Genomic DNA, 22294 nt, shown 5'->3' with positions numbered 1-22294 from the left:
AAAAATTACCACAGCACTTGCAAAACGTATTTAGATACATGTATCATTCACTGACGTTGACTTCAGTTATATCTTTATTCAACCATATGAAAAGTCAGAAGGAATGGGTGCATAGTCAGAAAGAAATGCGAACATTAGTGACTTGTAGTGTAACCATAGAGTTCTAGATAGTTTTTGCCATTAAACTATATATCACATGACTAACCACGGGTCCGGGTAGTCCTGTGTGTACCCGGGTCCTACTCAGTACCCACCCGGGGATCCCGAGTTACCCGTCCCAACCCTAGCACAGAATCCTTATTTTGGTGATACAACAAGACGTCCACAGTGAAGATCCTATGAGAAACTCGCGTGACCTCACCTCTGTTGGAGACAACGCTGGGGTCATCTGGATCATTACTGTTGGTTGTGATCAAGTGATGTGACACTTATACCTATAAACCTATTGATAAACTATTTCCAGAAACATTTCACTCAAAGCACTCTTCAATCCTTTCAGCTATGTCTTTCCATAATGTTTCAAAGACGAATCAGTAATCGTTTTTGTTTCAATTGCCCCGTTTGTCCTCGTTAACATCATTCAAGGGGAATTGGATATTTTAGTAGATACACTGATCACATTACATTGGTTAGATGAATAAAATGTTGAAAGATTAGGAATCGCAATTTAAAAGCAGATGGAACTATGTCACTAATGATTATACTGTATTGACACATACATATAAATAGTACAGTGTACAGAGAAATTCATCTGCGCTGGAACAGAAGGGAAGGGAAAAGGTTGTTTCAATGGTCTACGTTACTTTCATGTTCGGGAAGATGTCGTGTGATGCAGAGGTAGACGTCAATGAAGCACCATTGGGCTGACATGTGTTGCCTGCGTGGGAGGGGTGGTGGGGTGCTTCGATGGTTCGTCATATTTTGAAAGATCTTTCAATTTCAGAATAAGGAAATAGTTGAGCCATGATTTGCCTGGGGTAGGTCAAGGATGTGCGTGAGCGTTGAAAACTGTCATATTGTATGCTAAAACCTAAAAAATATATTCCCTGATTATATAAATTTATTTACAGAGTCAGACTTTGAGATTTAGGTCAACAGTTTGTCAGAGCAAACTAATGGGGTAGTTACAAACTGTGAGCTGGCTGATTGGGTCTCATCGCATCCCCACGGCGTAAATAGTTATTTCTACTATCAACCCCTAGTTTGCAAGACCCCGCCTGAGTATTTACATGCCTGCCTGATGGTAGTGACGTACTGCTCACCACGCCGTAACACCACACTAACACAATTAATCATTCTACTTTTCCAGTATCATAGCGTCCAGTATATGAACATTCAGATGAAATTATAAAGCAACACCACTTGGCTACCATGATAGTGTTAGAAATTGGCACTTGTCCGGTAGTCCTTGTCAAACTGCCCAATAGTTAAAGAATAATAAGGACTAGTAGAAATGTGCCATTTGTAAGGGCATTGCTATATGTTAACATTATAAGGACTAGTGGACTACAAACATTAGTTTCTACCGCTGTGATACAGATCAACAATGGATGCATGCCATGCCCGCTAGTGAGAGTTTAAATGTGGTTTAGCTGTAGTTTCCATCTTTTGGGGGCTGGTTTTCAAAGAGTAGCATACGACTTAAAAGTTATTGACTTTGTTACATCGAGGCCTTAGTAAAGCTTTCAAAATGTGTTATGGTGGACATTTGGAGGAGCCCGTGAAGATCCGGGGTAGAATAGGCCTCCAGCAACCCATTTTTGCCGTAAAAGGCGAGTATGCTTGTTGTAATAGGCGACCAACGGGATCGGGTGGTCAGGCTCGTTGACTTGGCTGATGCATGTCGTCGTTCATATTGCGTGGATCGATGCTCACGATATTAATCACTGGATTGCCTGGTCCAGACTCGATTATTATTAAAAACGGGTAAATATGTTTAAATATTGTCCATTTTATCATCATCCTCAGAGAAGCCGTACATAATTTTGATATCTCATGTAAGATATAACCGATTCGTGGTCGTTGTTTATCGTCCAATAAAACACTGCAGGGAAAATAAACCATGAGCCGTTTATTTCTTAATTAAACCATATGTTCCGGCATTTTTTCAAAGGAACAATTATTTTCCGGCTTTTTTTCAGAAGAGAAATTATGTTTGTGAACACCTGGTGGCATCACTATTTGCTCGGCATCGACTCTTTTTAGTGGGGATTTCTACAGGAAATGCAGGAAGGGTTTGGTCGCTTTCACTGATATTATTAGGACTGTGGAAATCTTGGTTTTATTTTGTCGTTCCCTCTCAGAAGCATTGGCCTGTTCCTTCTTAATATCAGTCTACCGAGGAGACATTTCCGTGACATTTAGTAAACTAGACGTGTCTCACTTACGAGGCAGACCGACTTATTTGCTTGTGTATACCAAAGACACACCGGATCGTGTTTCATCAGCTGCACATGATACCTGCGTCGATAGGTGCACTTCTCAGAGGATACATAGACAGACTGAATGAAATATGAATGGCGGCTGATGTTTCAATCTTATGCCCGAAGGAGACGTGACTGTTTAATGTCCTGGATCGTTCAACGTCTGGTGGACACACCGAGTTTGGTATGACAGGAAATGTACTACAAGTGTCAGCTGACAAAACAAGATTCACATCATTCAGATGCATACATATTTAATCAAAGTCATACAGTTCAAACTTTTGCTATAAGTGCTTCCGTTGTAGATTCCAGAACAGCAGGGGAACTTTGAAAGTATGCTTTGAGTGAGTGAGCGAGTTTGATTTTACGCCGCTTTTAGCAATATTCCAGCAATATCACGGTGGGGGACACCAGAAATGGGCTTCAAACATTGTACCCATGTCGGGAATCGAACCCGGGTCTTCGGTGTGACGAGCGAACGCTTTAACCACTAGTCTACCCGACCGCCCCTGTGCTTATGAGAAGAGCTGAGTGAAATGGGGTCCGGATGGACAATATGGCTCAATGGATGTTATGGTATCCACAATGGATGGATGCTCATGCTATCATCCACTCATGTGCTGGGATCCGACCAGATAACTCCGCGAAGGTCTAAGTGATATAACCATTATCTAGCGAAGTGTCACACTCACGCATGATACCATGCTAGACTTTATCTAAACATTTCTCGACCCGTGAAGATCTGGGATAGAATAGGTCTTCAGCATCCCATTCTTGCCATATAAGGCGACTATGCTTGTCGTAAGAGGCGACAAACGGGATCGAGTGGTCAGGCTCGCTGACTTGGTTGATGCATGTCATCGTATTCCAATTGCGTGGATCGATGCTCATGGTGTCAATCACTGGATTGTCGGGTCCAGACTCGATTTTTACAAACTAAACAAAGGAACATCTACACACTTTCTTCTCTGTGTAAATTGCTTGTAAATATTTTATATAGTACGGGGAGTGTAGCGAGGATTTTTGTTAGATCCAGTGATAACCCGAAGACGACCCAATAGTAACTGATGCCTGGGTCTTGCAGGTTGACAGAAAGAAAGAAACTGTATATGTATAAGCGGCCATCCGGTCAAAAAATACAAAGTGGAAATAAAGGACAAAACTTCACAATAATAGTCCAATGTTACGAATGAAGGTCATTTTTTTTACAAACAAATAATGAATTCAAAATACAAAACGATATCAATGAAGAACTCGCAAACGAAAGACGTCATATGTAAAGAAGGAACAAAGGACACTTAACTGCTGAAGTGCAACGTTGACAATTAAGAACGCCAGTTGGCGCTGCGATTTGTACAAACATTCCGAGTTTGATCGGCTTGTTCCGCTGTCTATATGATTAATGAATGCCGAAGTGTTCAATGTAAATCTTTGAATTTTTTGACCGAATGACCGCCAACACATATGGAGACAAGATAATCGGACTAAATAACCTTGACATTATGCAGGTGAAGCTGTGCTGAAGGAAATGCAGCTCCCTTATTTGGGATAGTTCTGATCTGACCGAATAACCTGGTGGCTAGACTGTCTCACATTCCCTAGACCATATTATTTTCCCTTCCAGCTCTTAATGAATCAAGTCTAGCTTTTCATCTCCCATGTCACTTGGGCCCCTATTCATTTTAAACGAGTAATTTCTTTCTATCAAAATTACATATTTTTAGATACTAAGTGTTAGTGTACATGGTGGCCTGCGTGCATTTAGTGTCCTGTTTCAATGATAATCAGTCATTTTAACACCGCCCTACGTATATGATAACTCAAAGATCCTGATGCTCAACCAGCAATACATGATTTCCGTAATTGCACAGATAACATGCATCAATTTGGAACATGACTGACATACGCATAATGCAGATGATTAAAGATACTGACTAGTAATTAAATAGAGCGCGTATGGGTGTCCACCGTGTCGGTTGAAATAATGAGATGATCTGCTCCAATTCAGCATATAGAAGATAGTCTATAGAAGATAGATTCCATGGCCAAGACGAACCGTAGTCGTTATGAGAACCGCAGCATGCTATCGATGGGTCGGAAATGAGTTCTGGGTGGTGGTTCGCGACGGCTTGCTGCACGATACACTTGTCAGTTCGGACGCACTGGCTGTGGGACGCTGGGGACAGCAGTGGTTAGATGGTCCTACCGGCTTTCATGATTGACGAGACCAGGACCCCGGACAGGAAAGTGGCTATTCGACCGGAAGCGCTGGTCAGTCGAGCCTAAATTATGGACCTAGGGAAGGAGCTGGAATCAAGGACGCAGGGGCCCCTGAAGACATGAACTCACATGGCTGGAAAGACCATCCCCTTCAAAGGAGCATTAGCCTCAGCGCTTTTGAGCAGTATTTGGATGTGTTAGATGCTATTCTTTATGTATCTTTATGTTAAATATAATTTGTCTGCACTCGGGAGCTGTAATATCAAAAATGACAGGAATTACTAGTGAATTTATATGTTGTAGTACATTTCGGTAGAGTTAGAGTACAGCTACCTTCGTCCACATAGTCACAAAGTCTTGATCTTGAACAGCTACCTTCGTCCACATAGTCACAAAGTCTTGATCTTAAACAGCTACCTTCGTCCACATAGTCACAAAGTCTTGATCTTAAACAGCTACCTTCGTCCACATAGTCACAAGGTCTTGATCTTGAACAGCTACCTTCGTCCACATAGTCACAAAGTCTTGATCTTGAACAGCTACCTTCGTCCACATAGTTACAAAGTCTTGATCTTGAACAGCTACCTTCGTCCACATAGTTACAAAGTCTTGATCTTGAACAGCTACCTTCGTCCACATAGTTACAAAGTCTTGATCTTGAACAGCTACCTTCGTCCACATAGTCACAAAGTCTTGATCTTAAACAGCTACCTTCGTCCACATAGTCACAAGGTCTTGATCTTGAACAGCTACCTTCGTCCACATAGTCACAAAGTCTTGATCTTGAACAGCTACCTTCATCCACATAGTTACAAAGTCTTGATCTTGAACAGCTACCTTCGTCCACATAGTTACAAAGTCTTGATCTTGAACAGCTACCTTCGTCCACATAGTTACAAAGTCTTGATCTTGAACAGCTACCTTCGTCCACATAGGTACAAAGTCTTGATCTTGAACGGCTACCTTCGTCCACAGTCACAAAGCCTTGATCTTAAACAGCTACCTTTGTCCACATAGTTACAAAGTCTTGTTCTTGAACAGCTACCTTCGTCCACATAGTTACAAAGTCTTGATCTTGAACAGCTCCCTTCGTCCACATAGTTACAAAGTCTTGATCTTGAACAGCTACCTTCGTCCACATAGTCACAGTCTTGATCTTGAACAGCTACCTTCGTCCACATAGTCACAAAGTCTTGATCTTGAAGAGCTACCTTTGTCCACATAGTTACAAAGTCTTGATCTTGAACAGCTACCTTTGTCCACATAGTTACAAAGTCTTGATCTTGAACAGCTACCTTCGTCCACATAGTTTCAAAGTCTTGATTTTGAACAGCTACCTTCGTCCACATAGTTACAAAGTCTTGATCTTGAACAGCTACCTTCGTCCACATAGTTACAAAGTCTTGATCTTGAACAGCTACCTTCGTCCATAAAAGGAGCAGTCGAAAACCTGCGACACAACGGGGACCAATGGGCACAGCTGTGTCGTGTGGATCACTCTGTTGTCTTTGTCTGCAAAGCGCAATCGTGATGTTGTAAGAGTGAGGGTATGTTTTTTCACTGCAGTCAGGAATGGTCCAGCGTCTGCCTGTAAAAACTCGAGACTGGATTGGTCGCGGTACGATGACGGACCATCAGCCGGACCATGTAGTGTCACCACTCCATCCTCATTTTAGTTGATCGACAGTTGAACAACAAACATGCTTCATGTCCTCACTCTGTCCACACTCCCACAGGATATGCAGCACTGAATGGTGACAATAATGTATTGCTTGATTTATGGATCCATAACTGACTGATTCCTGTGATTCAGATGGACTGATGTTTGAAAGTGAGTGAGTGAGTGAGTTGGGTTTAACACCGCTTTTAACACTATTCCAGTTATATCACGGCGTGTCAGCTTAATGTGGGAGGAAAGCCCCAAGTGATGCAGGTCCCAGACGTTTACCACTTCGATGAAACCCACGAGCACGGGTATGGTGCTGACAAACCTAGAAACATAATCGGGGCGAACCGGGATTCGAACCCACAATCATAGGTTTTGGGCGCGCCCAAGGGATGCAACTCTGCACAGCGAATCGCGGCACCTTAGACAACTGGGCCACCCTTGCCCCCTGTTTGAAAGCGTTCCATATAAATTACCATTGTATAGTAGCAAACATAAACAATATCATGATGAGCAAATGTTTTTTAGAGTAAGTCCTATTCTCCTACAGGCCCGAGACATTGGTCTCCATAACCCAAGGCGATTATGCATGTCATAAGAGGCAACTAACGGGATTGGGTGTTCAGGCTCGCTGATTTGGTTGCTGCATGTCATCATGTCCCAATTGCATTGACCGATGCTCATGATGTCATTCACTGGATTGTCTGGTCCAGCTCTATTGACATGCAACAGAACATGTCACCATGGCTCTATTGACATGCAACAGAACATGTCACCATGGCTCTATTGACATGCAACAGAACATGTCACCATGGCTCTATTGACATGCAACAGAACATGTCACCATGGTTCTATTGACATGCAACAGAACATGTCACCATGGTTCTATTGACATGCAAGAGAACATGTCACCATGGCTCTATTGACATGCAACAGAACATGTCACCATGGCTCTATTAACATGCAACAGAACATGTCACCATGGCTCTATTAACATGCAACAGAACATGTCACCATGGCTCTATTAACATGCAACAGAACAAATGTGCCGACACAAATGAGTCGCTCCTGTCTCTGTTTGTGTTATTACTTACTTAAAAGTCCATGTGCAGTTTGGAGTATAGTGTTCATGGAAAACATCAGCTTGTGAGATGTCAGATGACGGAAGTGTTCCCCCCGGTAGCGGTGCGTTTTTTATGTACTTTATCATGCTTATAGCAGTATTATCCTGTTTGAATTAAAATCAGAAGTAGGATGTCTCGCATTAACTAAGTAACACATGTTTGTTATGGTAATCGTGCTCATATTATTCTCGTGATGCATTAATTACATGATGTACAGTAATCAGAACGAACACCGAATGTAATCTGCATGTATGTATTCAGGTACCATACAGCATGGCATGGACAGTCTTGTGAGCACCTTCAGGCATATCTTGTCCCACCAGGTTAAAACAATGGCAAGCCAGGTCCTTCAGCTTCTTGCATGTAGACAGCGTCATTTCCCCATACAAATATACACCCATGGCCTGGAAGTAAAACATAAAACAGCCTGTTAAAGAGGTGTATGGACAAAACCCCCTTGGACAAGAGACCTCTGGGACATAACCCTCAACCCGCTAGGACAAAAGCCCCTGTAAGCTTCATTAGTAAAGAAACAGAAGATGTAAGTCACTCTCAGTGTTGTTCTGAGAATACCTAAGGCCTTCCTACGGCTGCACTCTCATCTGATGTATAGATGTTTTCTTAATTACTACTCTGAGTCTTCCCTCACCAATGGCTGATTTTATAAGTCGGTTAAACCTTACGGTGTTTTTTACAACATTTATTTAATGTTGATAGTAAGACATTTACTTATATAAATGTCAAAATAATAGCTGTTAGCTCATGTAGGGACTTTTGACCCAGTTGTCAAATAAGGGGTTTTGTCCTAAGGGGACAACTAGTTTAATTTCTTTCAACAGCTCGCAAATCAAGTCATAACGTCAACACCAGACAATAATCAGTCCTGATAATATGCGTAAACAGATTCTATAATTCTAGAAATATCAGCAGAATAAATCAAATTATATGAGTGAGTGAGTCATGATTTTGAATATCATTCTAGTTTTATCATGGCGTGTCAGCTTAATGTGGGAGGAAAGCCCCAAGTGATGCAGGTCTCAGATGGTTACCGCTTCAGTGAAACCGACGAGCATGGGCATTATGCCAAAAAACCTCGAAATATAATTGGGGCAAGGCGGGATTCAAACCCACAATCAAAGATTTCCAGCGTGCCCAAGGAATGCAACTCTGCGCAATGAATAGCTGTGCCTCAGATGACTGGTGCCCCCAAATCAAATGATGGGTAACACTTATCTCATCTACAGAATCATCTTTGATTAAATAGAGCAAGAAAATGACCAGTAACAGATTATCCTGACCTTAACTTCTCACCAAGCTGGTGGTGAGGTGAAATGGGGTTAAACATCGCGTCCAAGATTATTACACCTATATGGCGATATGCATGCACGTGTGTGTGTGTGTCTGGTTGTACTAGTCTGGACTGGTGCCAATTTTAGTGCTAGCACACTGACATGCATTGCTGCAGTTTAACATGAATACCTCACTCATACACAGTATACAGACTCTGAGCCAACCAGTCCTTGTTTTAGCCCCTTAAGGCCGAGCTCCAGGCAGGGTAACAACAAGTACCATCTTTTAATGTCTTTTGGTATGACGCAGCCGGGGATCGAACCCCGGACCTTCCACTCTCCGGGTTGACGCTCTACTCCTTGACCACGGAGGCGGTCATCATGAAGCTGAGATGAATTTTGAGAATACCTGATCATTCAGCAGGAATGTTTTGACATCGCCATATCCAGGTGTGTGTCTGTGTTTAATGACCAGCTCACACCATCGGTGACGCACCTGCAGAGGACATGACACGCTAATATTGCACAGTATCATTGGATTTGGCTTCACAAATTGTAATCACATGGAGACAAGAACCCAGGCCTTTGGTGAGGCAACATCTGCACCTGACCCTTCCACCCACCTCAACATTTGAATACCGGTACTTACATTAATCATTTTCAATTTGCAGTGGTTATAAGGGATGAATGGATCAGAATACTCTTGAGAGAGCTGTCATGTCACAGATTTTGTGTTGCCGGAAAATGCGTAACAACTGATACAAAAGGAGTAATACCATAACCAACAAAGGTTTAACTTGTTTTTTTATTTGCAGAATCTAGCATTCAAAGAGAAATCAAAATCATTGTATATTACATTTCCCTTGCGAGCAACAGAATGAATAGCTCAACAATGCGAAAACATCCATTCTCTGCAATAATATAACTACTCCCCGATGAATCAGCTTGATGCTTCCTCATGAGTGTTTTAGCATTCAAGGATGGTTGTTTTATGTTAAACTCCATCAACATAACCACTGCAATGAGAAAATAAAAAACAATCTCCTTCAAGGAAAATAGCTCTCTAGTGCAAGACATCAGATCATATTCTCCATATCAACAATACCTCCGACTCTCAAGATACCAGCATGTGGATCGTTCTTCCAGTGATCATTGTGTCACCAGATCAGGGCAACCTAATACAACGGGCAGAAATAAAGGGTCGATATTAAATGGAGTGTTTAAAAATTGTTGACATGACATAACTTTACCCTTTTGAAGATGACGAAGCTGATCAGCAATATAGTGCAAAACATCATTTCACTGTTTCTAGTTTACTTGATGTCAGGAATCTGCATCGAAAACAGCACAGCCATCTTGTTTTCTTTTCCCCTATTGTTGTTTTCTATCAGTGTACCAATGCTAGTCCTAGAGTGGCCGTTTCCCCCCTAGTAATATCCAAGTTCAATCCTAACTGTCTGTACAGGCAACACTAGTACTGTTCAGTAATCAGTGTACCGTAAAACATACAGTGCCTATCACGGGCATGTGTTTTAGGATGGTAAACATGCTGGATTAGGTATAACATAGTACTTAGCGAGCCTTTGCGACTAAGGAGCACTGTGGACCAAGGGGTACATGTTCTACCAGATAGGCCCTGTGTGTGCTATAATTCATATCTAGTTTGTCAAAAACCATTTATCCTTAAAGTTGTTTCAAAACATTTATACAAAAAATGAAAGGTTTCGCTCATCAGTTTTGAAACAACTCTTAGGACAAATGGTAGCTGACAGACACTCGTCTAGTTTTTGGTTTGTTATGTTGTTTATAGCAGCACTCAGCAATATTCCAGCTATATTACAGTGGTCTGTAAATAATCGAGTCTGGACCAGACAATCCAGTGATCAATGTCATGAGCATCGATCCATGCAATTGGGATCGATGGCATGCATCAACCAAGTCAGCGAGCCTGACCACCCAATCCCGTTAGTTGCCTCTTACGACAAGCATAGTCGCCTTTACGGCAAGTCTAGTATTCTCTATAGAATTTAGTGTGGACAAACATGTTAGTCATCTGTACCTACATCTGGATTAGCTGATGGCAGCTGGTATGTCTTATGCACAAGGTCAAGGACACTTCCTTGTATGAGGTGCAGCTGCAGCAGGTCCTCGAGGAACAGCACCAGCTGGTCAGAGTCAAGCTGGAACAAAAACTCACATTGAAAAGTCAAAGGCTTATTCCATAGGGAATATCTTGACAATCATTTTGTTCTTGTGCTAAGGAATATGTTCTTGTCTACATATAAACCTTCATTTCAACTGAAGTGAATACCTCACTTAATTCCTTCACAACCCTTCATTTCAAAGTAACATATTACCCTTACCCTCTGAACATTCAATAGAACATGTCACCCTTGCTCTTTGAACATTCAACAGAACATGTCACCATAGTTCTATGAACATTCAACAGAACACGTCACCATAGCTCTATGAACATTCAACAGAACATGTCACCATAGCTCTATGAACATTCAACAGAAAACGTCACCATAGCTCTATGAACATTCAACAGAAAACGTCACCATAGCTCTATGAACATTCAACAGAACACATCACCATAGCTCTATGAACATTCAACAGAACACGTCACCATAGCTCTATGAACATTCAACAGAACACGTCACCATAGCTCTATGAACATTCAACAGAAAACGTCACCATAGCTCTATGAACATTCAACAGAAAACGTCACCATAGCTCTATGAACATTCAACAGAACACGTCACCATAGTTCTATGAACATTCAACAGAACACGTCACCATAGCTCTATGAACATTCAACAGAACACGTCACCATGGCTCTATAAATATTCAACAGAAAACGTCACCATAGTTCAATGAACATTCAACAGAATATGTCACCCTAACTCTATGAACATTCAACAGAACATATTACCCTTACCCTGGGATAATTCAAATGAGAATAAAAGCCTTTCTCCTTGAACATTCAACAGAATACATCACACAAACATATATCTTAACTCAACATGAGCCATTATTTTGTCCTCCTTCATTAATGGATTCTTTTTGTGACATTCATGGCTATCTGGCATCAAATGACCTACTACACATCAAACTGACATTCATACATTGACATTCATGGGTATCTGGCATCAAATGACCTACTACACATCATACGGACATTCATATATTGACATTCATGGGTATCTGGCTTCAAATGACCTACTACACATCAAACTGACATTCATATATTGACATTCATGGCTATCTGGCATCAAATGACCTACTACACATCATACTGACATTCATATATTGACATTCATGGGTATCTGGCATCAAATGACCTCCTACACATCATACGGACATTCATATATTGACATTCATGGCTATCTGGCATCAAATGACCTACTACACATCATACTGACATTCATATATTGACATTCATGGCTATCTGGCATCAAATGACCTACTACACATCATACGGACATTCATATATTGACATTCATGGGTATCTGGCATCAAATGACCTCCTACACATCATACGGACATTCATATATTGACATTCATGGGTATCTGGCATCAAATGACCTACTACACATCAAACTGACATTCATATATTGACATTCATGGGTATCTGGCATCAAATGACCTACTACACATCATATGGACATTCATATATTGACATTCATGGGTATCTGGCATCAAATGACCTACTACACATCAAACTGACATTCATATATTGACATTCATGGGTATCTGGCATCAAATGACCTCCTACACATCATACTGACATTCATATATTGACATTCATGGGTATCTGGCATCAAATGACCTACTACACATCAAACTGACATTCATATATTGACATTCATGGCTATCTGGCATCAAATGACCTCCTACACATCATACTGACATTCATATATTGACATTCATGGGTATCTGGCATCAAATGACCTACTACACATCATACGGACATTCATATATTGACATTCATGGGTATCTGGCATCAAATGACCTCCTACACATCATACGGACATTCATATATTGACATTCATGGGTATCTGGCATCAAATGACCTACTACACATCATACTGACATTCATACATTGACATTCATGGGTATCTGGCATCAAATGACCTACTACACATCATACGGACATTCATATATTGACATTCATGGGTATCTGGCATCAAATGACCTACTACACATCAAACTGACATTCATACATTGACATTCATGGGTATCTGGCATCAAATGACCTCCTACACATCATACTGACATTCATATATTGACATTCATGGGTATCTGGCATCAAATGACCTACTACACATCAAACTGACATTCATATATTGACATTCATGGCTATCTGGCATCAAATGACCTCCTACACATCATACGGACATTCATATATTGACATTCATGGCTATCTGGCATCAAATGACCTACTACACATCAAACTGACATTCATATATTGACATTCATGGGTATCTGGCATCAAATGACCTCCTACACATCATACGGACATTCATATATTGACATTCATGGGTATCTGGCATCAAATGACCTACTACACATCAAACTGACATTCATATATTGACATTCATGGCTATCTGGCATCAAATGACCTCCTACACATCATACGGACATTCATATATTGACATTCATGGGTATCTGGCATCAAATGACCTACTACACATCAAACTGACATTCATATATTGACATTCATGGGTATCTGGCATCAAATGACCTCCTACACATCATACTGACATTCATATATTGACATTCATGGGTATCTGGCATCAAATGACCTACTACACATCATACGGACATTCATATATTGACATTCATGGGTATCTGGCATCAAATGACCTACTACACATCATACGGACATTCATATATTGACATTCATGGGTATCTGGCATCAAATGACCTACTACACATCATACGGACATTCATATATTGACATTCATGGGTATCTGGCATCAAATGACCTACTACACATCATACGGACATTCATATATTGACATTCATGGGTATCTGGCATCAAATGACCTACTACACATCAAACTGACATTCATATATTGACATTCATGGGTATCTGGCATCAAATGACCTACTACACATCAAACTGACATTCATATATTGACATTCATGGGTATCTGGCATCAAATGACCTCCTACACATCATACTGACATTCATATATTGACATTCATGGCTATCTGGCATCAAATGACCTACTACACATCAAACTGACATTCATATATTGACATTCATGGGTATCTGGCATCAAATGACCTACTACACATCATACGGACTTTCATATATTGACATTCATGGGTATCTGGCATCAAATGACCTACTACACATCAAACTGACATTCATATATTGACATTCATGGGTATCTGGCATCAAATGACCTACTACACATCATACGGACATTCATATATTGACATTCATGGGTATCTGGCATCAAATGACCTCCTACACATCATACTGACATTCATATATTGACATTCATGGGTATCTGGCATCAAATGACCTACTACACATCAAACTGACATTCATATATTGACATTCATGGGTATCTGGCATCAAATGACCTCCTACACATCATACTGACATTCATATATTGACATTCATGGGTATCTGGCATCAAATGACCTACTACACATCATACGGACATTCATATATTGACATTCATGGGTATCTGGCATCAAATGACCTCCTACACATCATACAGACACTCATATATTGACATTCATGGGTATCTGGCATCAAATGACCTACTACACATCATACGGACATTCATATATTGACATTCATGGGTATCTGGCATCAAATGACCTACTACACATCATACGGACTTTCATATATTGACATTCATGGGTATCTGGCATCAAATGACCTACTACACATCAAACTGACATTCATATATTGACATTCATGGGTATCTGGCATCAAATGACCTACTACACATCATACGGACATTCATATATTGACATTCATGGGTATCTGGCATCAAATGACCTCCTACACATCATACTGACATTCATATATTGACATTCATGGGTATCTGGCATCAAATGACCTACTACACATCAAACTGACATTCATATATTGACATTCATGGGTATCTGGCATCAAATGACCTCCTACACATCATACTGACATTCATATATTGACATTCATGGGTATCTGGCATCAAATGACCTACTACACATCATACGGACATTCATATATTGACATTCATGGGTATCTGGCATCAAATGACCTCCTACACATCATACAGACACTCATATATTGACATTCATGGGTATCTGGCATCAAATGACCTCCTACACATCATACTGACATTCATATATTGACATTCATGGGTATCTGGCATCAAATGACCTACTACACATCATACGGACATTCATATATTGACATTCATGGGTATCTGGCATCAAATGACCTCCTACACATCATATGGACATTCATTTATTGACATTCATGGGTATCTGGCATCAAATGACCTACTACACATCATACGGACATTCATACATTGACATTCATGGGTATCTGGCATCAAATGACCTACTACACATCATACGGACATTCATATATTGACATTCATGGGTATCTGGCATCAAATGACCTCCTACACATCATACTGACATTCATATATTGACATTCATGGGTATCTGGCATCAAATGACCTACTACACATCATACGGACATTCATATATTGACATTCATGGGTATCTGGCATCAAATGACCTCCTACACATCATACGGACATTCATATATTGACATTCATGGGTATCTGGCATCAAATGACCTACTACACATCATACGGACATTCATATATTGACATTCATGGGTATCTGGCATCAAATGACCTACTACACATCATACGGACATTCATATATTGACATTCATGGGTATCTGGCATCAAATGACCTACTACACATCAAACTGACATTCATACATTGACATTCATGGGTATCTGGCATCAAATGACCTCCTACACATCATACTGACATTCATATATTGACATTCATGGGTATCTGGCATCAAATGACCTACTACACATCAAACTGACATTCATATATTGACATTCATGGCTATCTGGCATCAAATGACCTCCTACACATCATACGGACATTCATATATTGACATTCATGGCTATCTGGCATCAAATGACCTACTACACATCAAACTGACATTCATATATTGACATTCATGGCTATCTGGCATCAAATGACCTCCTACACATCATACGGACATTCATATATTGACATTCATGGGTATCTGGCATCAAATGACCTACTACACATCAAACTGACATTCATATATTGACATTCATGGCTATCTGGCATCAAATGACCTCCTACACATCATACGGACATTCATATATTGACATTCATGGGTATCTGGCATCAAATGACCTACTACACATCAAACTGACATTCATATATTGACATTCATGGGTATCTGGCATCAAATGACCTCCTACACATCATACTGACATTCATATATTGACATTCATGGGTATCTGGCATCAAATGACCTACTACACATCATACGGACATTCATATATTGACATTCATGGGTATCTGGCATCAAATGACCTACTACACATCATACGGACATTCATATATTGACATTCATGGGTATCTGGCATCAAATGACCTACTACACATCATACGGACATTCATATATTGACATTCATGGGTATCTGGCATCAAATGACCTACTACACATCATACGGACATTCATATATTGACATTCATGGGTATCTGGCATCAAATGACCTACTACACATCAAACTGACATTCATATATTGACATTCATGGGTATCTGGCATCAAATGACCTACTACACATCAAACTGACATTCATATATTGACATTCATGGGTATCTGGCATCAAATGACCTCCTACACATCATACTGACATTCATATATTGACATTCATGGCTATCTGGCATCAAATGACCTACTACACATCAAACTGACATTCATATATTGACATTCATGGGTATCTGGCATCAAATGACCTACTACACATCATACGGACTTTCATATATTGACATTCATGGGTATCTGGCATCAAATGACCTACTACACATCAAACTGACATTCATATATTGACATTCATGGGTATCTGGCATCAAATGACCTACTACACATCATACGGACATTCATATATTGACATTCATGGGTATCTGGCATCAAATGACCTCCTACACATCATACTGACATTCATATATTGACATTCATGGGTATCTGGCATCAAATGACCTACTACACATCAAACTGACATTCATATATTGACATTCATGGGTATCTGGCATCAAATGACCTCCTACACATCATACTGACATTCATATATTGACATTCATGGGTATCTGGCATCAAATGACCTACTACACATCATACGGACATTCATATATTGACATTCATGGCTATCTGGCATCAAATGACCTCCTACACATCATACAGACACTCATATATTGACATTCATGGGTATCTGGCATCAAATGACCTACTACACATCATACGGACATTCATATATTGACATTCATGGGTATCTGGCATCAAATGACCTACTACACATCATACGGACTTTCATATATTGACATTCATGGGTATCTGGCATCAAATGACCTACTACACATCAAACTGACATTCATATATTGACATTCATGGGTATCTGGCATCAAATGACCTACTACACATCATACGGACATTCATATATTGACATTCATGGGTATCTGGCATCAAATGACCTCCTACACATCATACTGACATTCATATATTGACATTCATGGGTATCTGGCATCAAATGACCTACTACACATCAAACTGACATTCATATATTGACATTCATGGGTATCTGGCATCAAATGACCTCCTACACATCATACTGACATTCATATATTGACATTCATGGGTATCTGGCATCAAATGACCTACTACACATCATACGGACATTCATATATTGACATTCATGGGTATCTGGCATCAAATGACCTCCTACACATCATACAGACACTCATATATTGACATTCATGGGTATCTGGCATCAAATGACCTCCTACACATCATACTGACATTCATATATTGACATTCATGGGTATCTGGCATCAAATGACCTACTACACATCATACGGACATTCATATATTGACATTCATGGGTATCTGGCATCAAATGACCTCCTACACATCATATGGACATTCATTTATTGACATTCATGGGTATCTGGCATCAAATGACCTACTACACATCATACGGACATTCATACATTGACATTCATGGGTATCTGGCATCAAATGACCTACTACACATCATACGGACATTCATATATTGACATTCATGGGTATCTGGCATCAAATGACCTCCTACACATCATACTGACATTCATATATTGACATTCATGGCTATCTGGCATCAAATGACCTCCTACACATCATACGGACATTCATATATTGACATTCATGGCTATCTGGCATCAAATGACCTACTACACATCAAACTGACATTCATATATTGACATTCATGGGTATCTGGCATCAAATGACCTCCTACACATCATACTGACATTCATATATTGACATTCATGGGTATCTGGCATCAAATGACCTACTACACATCAAACTGACATTCATATATTGACATTCATGGCTATCTGGCATCAAATGACCTCCTACACATCATACGGACATTCATATATTGACATTCATGGCTATCTGGCATCAAATGACCTCCTACACATCATACGGACATTCATATATTGACATTCATGGCTATCTGGCATCAAATGACCTACTACACATCATACGGACATTCATATATTGACATTCATGGCTATCTGGCATCAAATGACCTACTTCACATCAAACTGACCTTTATATATTGACATTCATGGGTATCTGGCATCAAATGACTTACTGCACATCAGACTGACATTCATATATTGACATTCATGGGTATCTGGCATCAAATGACCTCCTACACATCATACTGACATTCATATATTGACATTCATGGCTATCTGGCATCAAATGACCTACTACACATCAAACTGACACTCATATATTGACATTCATGGGTATCTGGCATCAAATGACCTACTACACATCAAACTGACATTCATATATTGACATTCATGGGTATCTGGCATCAAATGACCTACTACACATCAAACTGACATTCATATATTGACATTCATGGGTATCTGGCATCAAATGACCTACTACACATCATACTGACATTCATATATTGACATTCATGGGTGTCTGGCATCAAATGACCTACTACACATCATACGGACATTCATATATTGACATTCATGGGTATCTGGCATCAAATGACCTACTACACATCAAACTGACATTCATATATTGACATTCATGGCTATCTGGCATCAAATGACCTACTACACATCAAACTGACATTCATATATTGACATTCATGGGTATCTGGCATCAAATGACCTCCTACACATCATACAGACATTCATATATTGACATTCATGGGTATCTGGCATCAAATGACCTACTACACATCATACTGACATTCATATATTGACATTCATGGGTATCTGGCATCAAATGACCTCCTACACATCATACTGACATTCATATATTGACATTCATGGGTGTCTGGCATCAAATGACCTACTACACATCAAACTGACATTCATATATTGACATTCATGGCTATCTGGCATCAAATGACCTCCTACACATCATACGGACATTCATATATTGACATTCATGGGTGTCTGGCATCAAATGACCTCTTACACATCATACCGACATCCATCTCAAAAAGGTTTCACAATTGTATTTTGGGCAAGAAGTGACAGACAGATAGAAAGCAATGACAGAACTGAAAGTGCATCATCGTTGTGTTTGATTTATATTTTCGCATGAATCAGTCACGTGATACTGCCCACCTGCGTTTTCTTAAGTTGTATTAGAGCAAGGTGATTATGGTGTTGTTGTTTTTAAATATTCCCTCACAAGAGTCTGTTTTGTTCATCATTTTCGGGTAAATATTTCCCCCTTCTAATGAAATCGATCAAAGGTAAAATGAGATGTGATCACGTGCAAGCTATAACAGGGAGTTGCCAATATTTGATTCTCAGTAATACGTGGTCACTGGCCAGTAAGCATCAGACTTAAAGTCACAAAGGTGTGTAATACAATCAGAAGTCTAGCCTAAAATCAAATTATTAGTCTATATTGATATTTCCTAGCTGCAGATAATATACGAGGAGAAATATCTCCATATACCACAAACTTTAACAATCTTGATTTGTTATATCTGGCTAGTCACAATGTTAACCTCTTGGGTAAACAGTGTACTCAGACTGACGACATTTCACTCCAAATCTGAGCTAATCAATGCCAGAACATAATCTTGCTGAATGTAGCAATAGTTTGCTGCCAAAATCTTTTCATAAGTGGCAAAATATAAAAAATGATAAACAAAAACTATTGTCAGAAACAAAAATTACTTTATCATCTAAAATCAAATTCATTATCATCATAAATGTCCAAAGAGGAAGGTATGACCTTTCACAGATTAACAGTATTAACATTTGAAAACAGCTAATTTGACAAATACATCACAGAAGCAGGCTTAAAATTGACAAGAACAGGTCATATTTTTGGTATTATTTTGCAGTCATGCCACTTGTTTCTACAAGTTTTGAGCTTGTCATTGTTACAATTCAGTAGACAATATTGTCATTATACAATCTGATGTAAGTGTCCTCCTTCATAAGGTTTTCACCCACTGGAAGAGTTGTGTAGTGCCCCTCGATGGCCATCTTGCCAGGGCAAAGGAGTTCACTGACTGTAAAAGTCCTTCCACCCTTGCCAAACTACGCTGGAATTATGGAATTATATTTTGTCAGGACTAACAAGTCTATGCTCAACTTCAAGCTCTAGATTGTGACAGAACATTTGGAGATGCAAAGGTAACACCAAGCCAGAAAGTGAAGAACCTTGGAGTATGGTTTGACAGACATCTCCAGATGACAGATCAAACATAATCAGGACAGCTAACTGTTATCTCAGCAACACTGGTAAATTACGAAAATATCTTAGTCAATCTGCTGCATCCACTCTGGTCCTGTCCCTTGTTATGTCCCAGATTGACTACTGCAATAGTCTTCTCTCTAACATCAGTCAACAACAAATAAACCGACTTCAACTATTACAGAATGCCACTGCAAGAATTGTCACAAGAACCCGCAAATTTGAACACATAACCCCGATTCTAGAGAGCCTACACTGGCTGCCGATACCTGCACGACTTGACTACAAACTTCTTCTCTTTGCCTACAAATTTGTCAACCATCTGGCTCAAGCCTACATGACAGAACTGATTACACCTTACAAGAATGTGCGCTCTCTGCAGTACCAAAATCAGCTCCTTCTAACAGTGCCACCCGTGAAGACATCACCATTTGGCATGAGATCCTTCGCCTACAACCATCTGGCTCAAGCCTACATGACAGAACTGATTACACCTTACAAGAATGTGCGCTCTCTGCAGTACCAAAATCAGCTCCTTCTAACAGTGCCACCCGTGAAGACATCACCATTTGGCATGAGATCCTTCGCCTACACAGCAAACTCCAAGTGGAATGAACTCCCTCTCTCCATAAAGACTTCCTCATCACTCTCCTGCTTCAAAAAAACCATCAAGACCCACCTGTTCTCACTGACTCTAAGTTTAGTTTGCAGCACACAGAGCACTAATGCACAGTGAATGCTGCGCTATATAAATGCATTTATCATTATTATTATTGTTGTTGTTATTATGCATAGTCCAATCAAAATCACATAATGAAATCGACATCCAGTTTGTAAACTGCTGTGCAGATTTCTGCCAATTGCAGGATTTGCAAAACATGTGTACAAGCAACTCGACGTCAACAGATATTTTCCCAATCTTTTCATGTTTGTAACCAAGGTGCTCATTATTTCATACACTTTGCGAAGTAAGACCTGTATATTTACAATGTAGATTTTCATTATCTATCAGATCATCTTGACTGGGTGTTGCAAGTAATTTGAGAGATGGAACAAGATTGGTCAATAGGTAGGACATAGAAGGGACTTGTAACAGCAACTGGTGGCACTACGATCGAGCCAGAACTTCAAGCCTCGATCAGCAAGGGTGGAAACTGGGCTTTTACAGGAAGAAGCTGGATGGCACACAATCTGCTGTATAGAGTCACACTCTAACTGATGTCATTATTCCTTCAACTGTGTATGATCATAAATAGGACTACAGCTCAATTTTACGGCACATTTTGGGTCTCCAGGAATTACCTCTGAAGATGGAATATAACTCCTTAAAAGGACAATGGTTAAATCTAAATGTTTAGCAAAGTACAATGACTTCAAGACATCCATCACAATCCTGACAAAGTGTATTATGCCCGCAGTAAGGATGATTAAAGATAGGGCTGTTGCTACAGTCTACTACAGCCAAATGTTCATTAAACTGACTGTATCACAGTTGAGGAGATTAAGCATCTAATAGACTAATTCTATTTTATATCAT

General features: G+C 39.8%; 1 protein-coding gene across 4 annotated transcripts in view; it reads right to left on the bottom strand.

The window, feature by feature from the left end:
• Nucleotides 1-7672: 7672 nt before the first annotated feature.
• LOC124115599 (aminopeptidase O-like) overlaps nucleotides 7673-22294 on the bottom strand; it is a 136604-nt gene continuing 121982 nt past the window's right edge. For 3 of the 4 annotated variants that reach the window (XM_048399475.1, XM_048399476.1, XM_048399477.1), the window contains 3 exons: nucleotides 10786-10902; nucleotides 9132-9218; nucleotides 7673-7837 (listed from right to left, as the gene is read on the bottom strand). In XM_048399475.1, coding sequence (XP_048255432.1) covers nucleotides 7691-7837; nucleotides 9132-9218; nucleotides 10786-10902 — 351 coding nt within the window. In that variant the 3' untranslated portion in view covers nucleotides 7673-7690. Of the gene's footprint in view, nucleotides 7838-9131; nucleotides 9219-9827; nucleotides 9898-10785; nucleotides 10903-22294 lie in introns of all 4 variants that reach the window. The other variant, XR_007222133.1, reaches the window with a different exon arrangement.

Source organism: Haliotis rufescens, unplaced genomic scaffold, assembly GCF_023055435.1.
Source record: "Haliotis rufescens isolate VD_foot unplaced genomic scaffold, xgHalRufe1.0.p SCAF_2, whole genome shotgun sequence".
In the NCBI taxonomy this organism is placed as follows: Eukaryota; Metazoa; Mollusca; class Gastropoda; order Lepetellida; family Haliotidae; genus Haliotis; species Haliotis rufescens.
The sequence above is the reverse complement of the archived record's forward strand: the minus strand, read 5'-3'. Positions and strand labels throughout refer to the sequence as shown.